General features: G+C 38.6%; 1 protein-coding gene across 1 annotated transcript in view; it reads right to left on the reverse strand.

Moving 5' to 3' along the window:
- Positions 1–372, reverse strand: part of Imp (IGF-II mRNA-binding protein) — a 126,186-nt gene extending 125,814 nt beyond the window's left edge. Inside the window, exon 1 of the mRNA XM_078194300.1 lies at positions 198–372. Coding sequence (XP_078050426.1) covers positions 198–372 — 175 coding nt within the window. The remainder of the gene's footprint in view (positions 1–197) is intronic.
- Between the last annotated feature and the right edge of the window lie 9,758 nt (positions 373–10,130).

Raw genomic sequence — 10,130 nt, forward strand, 5'->3', positions numbered from 1 at the left:
GAACCCTGTGGAATAGCAACAGCAGCGAGAAGTAAATGCAGCGATATATACAGAGAGCGGTCATAGCGAAGAAAAGCGGTACTGTTCGACGAGGCCGGGTATCAGCTATGCGAAAAAGAGAGCAGATAGAGCGGAAGGGAGTTACAGAGCGCGATCGATTCCGATCGTTTACCTCGCCCGTTGGTTCTTTCACTCACCATTCAGTTTGTCGATCGCACGATCCGCCACGGATTGATCGGCGCAGTCGATGAATGCGTAGCCGCCACGTTTCACCAGGATCGTGGTGCACGACAAGTTGTGGTCCTGGAAGAGTTGCCGGAGTGCACTCTCGTTACAATCCGACGGTAGATTGCCCACGTACAGCTTCGACATGATGATTGGCTTGTTGTCGGACGTTATGGTGACCGCTTTTCCGAGATAAGTCTCTGTCACGTGGCTTTAGAAATTTGCAACCTCAGTGTGTCACGTAGCGTTTCGAACGTAGGCTCGCCTGGCGATGCGATGCGATGCGATGCGACACGACGTAAACGAGAATGCGACCGCGACGCGAAGAAAAAGGAAAACGGGGAAAACGATCGAGCGATTTTGCACTCGCAACGAAACCAAGGGATGCGGGGGTGGGGGGTGATTCACCGACGACGGGACGTAGACGAATTCCCAAAGACGACACGAGCAACACCGCGCGCACGCCTCGACACCGCGGGGACCGTTTAACTCTTTACTCGTACAGGTCGGAACACGTACCGCGAAACCAGCGGCGACGACAACGTTGGTGTTCTTGATATCGCACGAGATATGTAACGAACACGGAACGCGTGTTTTCTGTTTGAAGCTCTCTCTTCCGTGTCCTCTTCCCTCGAATCGGTTTCAGTGATTATTAAGATACTCGGCGTCGATCACGATTGGTCCTTCTAGCGTGTAATACTCGGCGTGATTTTCGCGTTTGCACACCAAAACGTAAGAGGCACAGGAGGTATTTCGCGACGTTCTCGGAGGATCTTCTGAGCGTTTCTGTCTGTACTCTCTTTTGTTTCTCCGTTTCTTCCTTTCCTTTTCGTACGGCTGCCTATTTCCCGCTCGCTTCGAAATGCAACAACCGACTCTCTCTCTCTCCTCCTTCCTTTCTCTCTTGCTCTGTTGCTGCCTTTCTCTCTCTCTCTCTCTCTCTCTCTCTCTCTCCCTCTGTCACTGAGACTCGGCACCGGTAGTACACACAGACAGAGCGTGGTTTCCGGTGTTAGTAGACGATGACAATGATGCCCTTCGAGCCAGCTCGATCACACAAACCGACGAAGATGACTGTGACCACCGATCGAATGGAGCGACGACGAAGACCGTGTCTTCTCAGAAACGACTCTTGAACTTTTTTAAGGTTAAGGGACGCGCGTTTGACCGTTCTCTCGACGATTCACCGTATACTCAGTGACTCCTCTTTCTCTCTTTCTCTTTTTCTCCTTATTTCTCTCCTCTCCCCTTGCGACGACGACCGACGCACCTTCCTACCAAGCTCTTCTCTCTTTGGCTAGACCACGATACCACGTCCGAGGAGCTCTCTCATTCGGCGATCTCTTTCTCCCTCTTTTTCGCTAGTACTTCGCCCTCTCTCTCTCGCTCCTCCGTCATTTCGCGTGTCCCGGAGGGAAGGGGAGGGAGGGAGGGAGGACGGCAACGCGATGCAAACTCGTCACTCTTCTCTTCTTTTCTTCTTCTTCTTTTTTTTTTTCCCTCCTCCTTCTTCTTCGCTCCTTTTTACCCGACGTATAAGCCTACCAGTCTCTCCTTGCCGCTCTCGTGCGTGCACTTTCTCGCTCTTTTTGTTTTCCCTCCCTGTTGTCCGTCTTGTTCTAGCGACTAGAAGCTCCGAGCGCTTAGCGGGAAACCGACTCGAAATTCGCGAGTGCCCCGCACCCGATTCGCCGGTTCGGTACCACGTGGCTGCCCCACCAACTCCCGCCTCTGCTCGCCATTGGTCAGTTTTCGCACGCCGGTTTTCGCAGCCGGCGACGCGGCTGTCTGCGTGCATGCTTGCTTTCGCGTACATGCGTGTTCTCGCGCGCTTGCTAGGGTCCTGCGTGCCCGCGTCCATGCGTGAGTGAGTGCGTGCATGCGTGCGTACATGCGTACGTGCGTGCGTGCGTGCACGGTGCGTGTACGTCTAACACAGAAGAGAATGCGTGTACGCGATTAGGAAACGTACAAGACGGCCGACGAAAGTGTTGGGATACGGGAGCGCGCGAGCGCGACCTTTCTTCTTTTTCTCGTCCATTCTCCTCGCCGTTTACTCGCTCCTCCTCTTCGTTGCTCGCTCGGTCCCTTGCAAAAATCTACCGGGTGTTTTCGGCGAACGGTAGCATGGTTAACGAGTTCCTTGCTCCTGCGCACCGCTCCTATGCATATTGCGGATCTTGCAGGAATCTATCGGCCACTTTTCTTTCTTTCCTTCTCTTTTTTCTTTTCTTTTCATTTCTTTCCTCCTCTTTTCTTCTTGTTCGCCAAACCCCACTCTGGGAAGATCCGTGCCCAACGAACGGATCGAAGATGTGTATCTTCGCCTCGTATTTGCATTTATATAGTGACACGGCAATTTCTTAAGCATAATTTTTTGAGCATCGATGAGCTCTACCAGCAACACTATGTTACCAGCGTTGTCCGGCCGCTCGCATACATACTTTGTTATGTATAATGAACCGGTGACTCGCAAGTATCTTTTCTAGTCGCGGCACTTGAAAACCTAAACTTTTCCCTAGATTGCCCTACCGTGGGACCCGGTGATCATCAGCGAGGCGCTCCTTTCTTCCTTTTCATTTAATATTTCAATTCCTACGTTATCGTGCGCTTACCTTTTTATTACTTCTTCGAATATCTCGTGAATCGTGAAACGATGAGATTGATTGTTTAGATATTTTCCGCGTACATAACGACATTGGAATAAATTAATAATAAATCTACCGAGTCGGTATCATATTTTTGTTTTAACGCTTTTAAAGAAACCAACGTGTATTACTTTGCATCAAAAGAAGATTGAACGTGTTTAAACCTTTTGCCATTTTGACTATGATGTATATGCTTGGATTAAGAAATTCGTTTAATCATGTTCTACAAAACAGTCTTTATCGTTTCAGCTCGGTAACTTTAACGTTAAAGTTATTAAAATTGTAAAGATTCATTCGTAGAAAATAATAGAATGAACTTCCATAAACATAAATAAGTAGGCACCAGTTTTTTCATCGCGACAAAGTAGCACACGTTAATTATTTTTTAAAGCTCGGTAGGTTTAATGTCAATGGAATCGCATGCTGCAAGATGATTGCATATACTATGAATTAAACAGTTTCGCCCAGGCGATTTCTTGGACTTGCGACAGTGCTGCACGCCGTCCAAGGATAGACAAATTCGTTCTTACGTTAGAGCAGAGCTCTGCAGCCATAAAGGGGTGGAGTGAGACAGCTGCCTGTGTGCCCAGGGTCAGGGTGCTCAGGGTAAGAGGTTAAAAAAGGAAGAAACTGCGTCCATGTTGCCTCTATTCACCTGCCTTGCTTTAGCGGCGACGTAAGACACGGCTAATAAATGACGATTAATTAGCCGAAGGTGTGGTCCTGGCCACAACCGATGCTTGATTAGTCAAGAGTGAAGACGTTTATGCGCTATTATTAAGCGAATAATGGCTTTTCTTGTATCTCATCTTGATATTTTAATAACAAAAATTGCAATCCGTACGGTCGGCTACTAAGTGTCGATTATTAACGTAGATATATAAATTTTACACGGTAGCGCGCTTGATATGCGATCATTTTTAATGCTAAATATAAGGCGTGTATTTTCCTAAGGGATGCGTTTGGGAAATGTGTAGGGTTCTCAGAGGACACTGGTAGGTGATAAAGTGTTTAATAATTTTTTTTATGGTTTAATTATAATCGTGTCGGAAAGTAACGCCTTGCGAAATAAAAATTATGTTAGGAAATGGAGGAGCGATTGAGAATATAGTCGACTACAATTCGGCGTGCCATCCGGTTTTCGTGTTCCCCTACATACCCCTCCCAATTTTAGAACGCCTATTCCGACCCTCCGGTAGCTTAGAACTATTCGATTACCCCTGTCCACCGTTTAATGGGGGCGTCCTTAGAAACGTATGGAAAGGAAATTTAGCTACAGGATATTATACACGCTCTCCTAGCCTGCACAGAAAAAGCAAATATGCAAGGAGAATTTGCTGGTACCTCGATCAGCTGTATTATAATTTATTTCACACCTGCACCGACCAAATTTGCAGAAATATTTTATGCAAGTGTATCTACACCATAATACACGCAGGTAATACCAGCTCAACATTTCTTTAGAGATCATTTTAATATGTTAGGGGCGTATTTGGTTAACAATATACTTTATCATTTAGTTTGAACAGTTCAGTTGATCTATTTTAAATAATAAAAATAGGTGTGCGTGTCTATGAAAATCGTGTAATTGAATGGAAAGACAGACGAGAGTTAATTACTTATATTTCTTTAAAATAGTCTACTGGCTACAATAAGAAGATCATTATTAAATATGCAGATAAATTTTAAATACTTTCTAATAACGAAATTAATTCCGATTTTATAATTTTTATAATATATCTTGCTACTTGTTCTTATTTTGTACTTTTCAAGAATTGTTTGATATTATTGGACAAATCTGAAGAAATACACATTTTATCTAACTATTATGCTTTTTATTAAATTGTTACAATGCTCTTATTAAAAAATATCGCTGAAGATCGTTCGACGTTATTACATAAAAATTATCGTCAATATTGAGATGAAGTTAACAAAACAAAATTGATCGGTTCGTTGATAATAAATGGGAAAAAACATTTATATAAACGTATCGTACCAAATACGGTTCATATTTTTTTTATTACCTAAAACATTTTTCTTTTCGAATTTTTAATTATTTCGGTGGATTTAATAGCAATAAATATTCACTATTTTTTTATTTCATCAAGCTGGATCAGTGTTATTTCATTTCGTGATCGTTCATTGATTTTCCGATTTATTTTCTATGCCCTTTTCTAACGGTTACCACATTTCGTTTGCTCTGCCAGCCCTGCGGGTATAAGGGAAAAGGGATTAGAGAAAATCCATGAAATGGAAAATAAAATGGAGAGCTGCACAGTCTTCAGGGTTCGCAGCTGCCGTGCAGTATATTATGTGATTTTGGTTCGACTGAGTCGAAAGTGCAATCTGCATCCGTGAACTGCCGGCTGTTTCTGCACAGGGACCGGAATAAATCAGTTTTACAAATGGAATTTGGAATCGGAGAATGTAACAAAATCTCTGTTTTGCTCGATACAAATATCAATTTAGTTTTGAAAATACGTTTACTTTCTCCCCATCGTATGAGAAGTATTAACGTAGATTTACTCAATGTTGAATCTTCTATATAGATTATATAGATTACATTAACGCAGTGGTTGCTATTCGAAGAACAGAGATACTATATAAAATAAAACGCATAGTTTCCACAATAACTGCATAATATTTATCAACTAAATTTAAAAGTAATCTACGTTATAAGTATGTAGATTCATTATATAGATTGATTCCTCTTCAAATTTGAATTTTATTACTGTAAAACAAACATTGTTGTACATTAATTAACGTTCGCGTATTTTCGTAGCTTTCTCAAAACAGTGTAAAATGCTTATTCAATTTATTGGTACATAGACCCGTGTAAAATTCTCCTGGTTCTTATATTTAATTGACACTACATTTTCAAGTAAAATGTTAATAGCAAATTAATTTCAATCTAAAAATACAAATCATAGAAATCGTATAATATTGAAACACTATTGTAGAACTAATACTACATAAGTACATATATCTAACAGAATATTGTTAGAGTAATTGTTATTCTATTGCAAGTTTCGTAGAAGAACTATAATTCGAAGTTATCGCAACATGTTCATATTAGAAACTAATAGAAGAAATGTTTCTGCATTTCTATTGTTGATTGTTTTTATTCATTTCTAATTAGAACAACTTACCAACACATCATGACTGTCGATAAGTTAGGATTTAGGAGATTTCTGACTTGCCCACACAGCACTCGCCAGCAAACAAAGCTTTATCCCCTATTTGTCGCTAGAGGGTTTTTGAGCATCGCCTTGAATTTGCAAAGTCCCGTTATTTGCCATTTCTAACACACATCGATATTTAAAATAAAAATTTGATATCAAAATTTCAGTATTTAGTTTATTTAAATTCTTAAAATAAACACTCTTATGTTTGCTCTTAGTATATAGTCAACTATTTGTTTAGTCTCAACTTGTGTTGACAATATTTGCCTTGCTCCTGTTGCAAGTCCCGTTGAGTTAATATTAATAATTTCAGACAACGAAACTAAAACCATCAAGCCTTTGCAGTGCACATTTTTCAAATCTTTTATTCAATTAGATTTTATAATAGATTTTAAATATATCTAAAAGATTTTATGCAAACAGATAACAATAAGGTAACTTGAGACAGTTTAAAAGAACTTAAGGATCGATATATTGTTTCTAAATATCGTTCACACATTCCTAATGAATTAAATATAGCTGTTCAAGAAGTAAAAACATACTAAAATAAAAAATTCTAAATATCAATGTATATTCAGAGAAATAAGAACGTCATTAGTTACAAGAAGGCCAAAGAAGCTTTAAAAAAGTTTTAGTATAATTTCTAGACTCTAAATTATACCTTTACTGTAAAAATTAGTAGATCAAATACGAAGCAACAAGAACATTTAAAGACTTTCACAATAATTATTATATTATTTCCAAATTGTCCAATTTATTGAAAGAAGAAACATATTCATGCTTAATCTTTATATTCAAGGCTATTGTGACTCCAAAAAGAATATATTTGTTTCAATCTACAGAATTTTCATTTAGTACGAATGTTTGTATTTGTTGCATATAAACCTGAACCTGCTTGCTTATAGAATACTTCTATTTTTCAACAATTTATTGTTACATATAGATCTTTTTATTTAAAAAGTGTTTCGAGAAATATCAACTTCCAATGCCACCTTAGACTTGCCACTCTATTGCAAGCGGTCATCATCTGTTATTTGTTTATTATAAAAATCCGCGCACGAATTATGCTTTCTTTACAGGACATTTCAATGTTCATCCTCCCTATTCTTAATTTATTAGATAATCTTTCTTTAATATCAACTTTAATTTTTTTACTTAACAAACCTATACACGAAATACTCATTTCTCTAAAATCTCATATCTTTAAATAATTGCTACAGAGAGTTTCTCGACAAAATCGTGTAGCTTCTTCTTTTATCGCTCGACTTGTCCCACGAGTTTTCTTTTGACCGAACGACGTCGCGCGGGCTTCGGGAACAAGATCGGGGAACATGGAAAGTTTCTCTGCACGGGCGAAGATCTAATCTCTCGGAGATCGCTACACCCTCGCTGTCAGTCTTCTTCGTAGACAATTTGAAACAGCCTGTACCAACAGACTAATGAACAGTTGGTTCCTATTGGTCGAAGGCGCCTGCGTTTAGGCCTCGTTATGTTACGGTAGCGCAGCTGGCATTGCTCCGGATGGCCTGCCTCACCCTCCCGCCCCTCTTCCCCCCTCCAACCCCCCTCTGCCCTTCACCCGCCGCCCCTTTTCGGAACGATCCCCGTGCCCCTGCCTATTTCTCTAGCGACTCTAGTTTGTTGGCCTAGAAAACTGTTCCCCGAGCAATAAATCGCCCCGCGCGTACGAATAATCGAATGAAATACGACCTCGGCGCGATCATTATATGCGTTTCGTGGCCGAAGATGTGAAACGTCCCTGTTCCCTACCCTCTTGCCGTGTCCTGGGTTCTTTCTTTTTTCTTTTTCTTTTTTTTTGATAATTTTCTCAGACCGCGAAGAGAACGAATCGCATTTAGATTCTTTGATCACCGAGAAACAAGCGTTCGGGAGAATTTATCGCGAGGACGAATAGGCGAGGCGAGGCCCGCTACAATTTGTCCTGCGTGATAAAATAGAGTCTGTAGGGCTCGTTCGAACAATTCTGCCGGTTTTCCAGCACGTTTTCGTGGAATCGGATTCGTCGAGCGAAGCAGTTAGGAGCGTCACTAATGGAAATGTTTGTACAAGTTTCTCTTGTCTCGTTTCCTTTTCGGAACTACTTTCCTTCGCGATGTTTGGCGTTCGAGTTCTCGATTGCCCCGACGCTTTTCTCTACTCTCAATTTTATGCTGAATTTCGCAGTCTTGGCTGTTTTATTTGTTATGATGAATCGACGATAATACTTTCGTAATTTATTTGCGAATATCTCGTTCGAAGGATAATCTTCGGAAATTTTGTTCGGGTTATTGTTTTCCATTGTATTCAAGAGAGCAAGACTTACTGGTGATTTCGGAATTAACAATTTTTATTTTATAGAGTCATCATTATGTGTAACCCTATTTATTTGTTTACATATTTATATATTTACATATTATATCATTTATATATTATTTCCGATATAATTGTCTGATATCTGAATCGACGTGATATTTATTTCATCTTTTATTTGAAATATTACTTTACGAATTATATTTTAATTGTTACTTTACGAATTGTATTTTAATTATTACTTTACGTTTACATTTGTGTTGTTATTAGCTGTTTTCAAAAAAATGCTGCTTCCGCAAAATAAGGTCGAAAAATACGATTCGTGTAAAATATAAAGTAAATCAATCTTGGAAATCATAATCGTTAATTAATTAGTCGTTGTTATAATAAATCTATGATTACATTTGGTAATTAATTTGGTTATTCAGAATTACTATTAACTATCATCAGATTTTTCAGTTAATCATAAGTAAAGAAAATAATCAATACTTGTTTAATAATTACTGCATTAAGCATGACCAACAATTATATTGTCTCTGATTATTTGAGTCGAGTTATTCATTAATCGCGAACATGGGTTAATGTTAGTCGTAATCGTTAATCATTAAAGGGAATCGGTAAAAGAGAAGCAGTAAAAATATTGACAAAATTTTATTTATTAATTCTCTAGACCACATGGTATATTTAGCAAATAAAAATTGTTACACGCACATATGTATGTTCGATATTATACATTATTAGCTCCTGTATTTGTATCGAACATTGTTTAATAAAATTATAAATTAGACTTAATCCATCAATATTGAAATTACATATGAATCATTATCATCATTAATCAGATTACATTTTGCTCAACTCTGCCTCAACCAGGACTGTATTTTACAACTCGGAGAGCTCGATTAATTCAGCAGTTTTCAATCATCTGTCTTCTAATTCTTATCGTCTAATGTTTACCACTCACCTCTTTTCTGGAGATAGTGACTTTCACCCGAGTACATACTTCGCAAATGATGAATCATTGCAAGTATGGACGACCGTGGCACCGAAAAGGCTAACATAGTTGGTAGAATAGAGCGCAGAAAATCAATACAATGTCTATGCCTGCAATAGAGATAGTCATTAGAGAGATTCATCGTATTTACAGTTACCATTCGTCTCTACTTTACAATCTTTATTTGTCATGCATCCAATTAAATTGCAGTATGTAACAATCGAGAGTCTATTATTTTGTCCAATGAAATAATATTGAAAATATGCAAAATTATACATGCATATGAGATAGTTGTTTATTTTACTGCCCCAGGTTTCTAAAAGTTTGCAACCCTTATTTACTAATATAATAATTTGTCACATTTCTTTCCGTACGGCTGCACGTTTTGCGTATCGTTTAATAACTTGTGAACAATGCTTACAATCAGAATATACACAAAACCTTATGATTTTATATTCAATTTTATATTCGATTTTATATTAATTACTAGTGAAAATAAACAATTTCTCATCCTTGTCTATAATATATTGTCTATAATCTAAAAAGACTCTGTCACAAAAAATGATGAAATAAATTTTTTCATTCTGGCATACATTGTAGTCAGACTGCAGACCTTTGCGCAAAATCAAATTGTTTTAACCAAATTGCATTGAATGGAAGTTAAACAGAAATGTGTTTCTTTTGTTAATAACTTTAACAGATTAAGAAGGATGTAAATATTTTTTCAGTTTAATATCTTCTCGGTTAATTTTTATTTTAAATGCACAAAATTCG

Source organism: Augochlora pura, chromosome 11 (assembly GCF_028453695.1).
Source record: "Augochlora pura isolate Apur16 chromosome 11, APUR_v2.2.1, whole genome shotgun sequence".
Classification (NCBI taxonomy): domain Eukaryota; kingdom Metazoa; phylum Arthropoda; class Insecta; order Hymenoptera; family Halictidae; genus Augochlora; species Augochlora pura.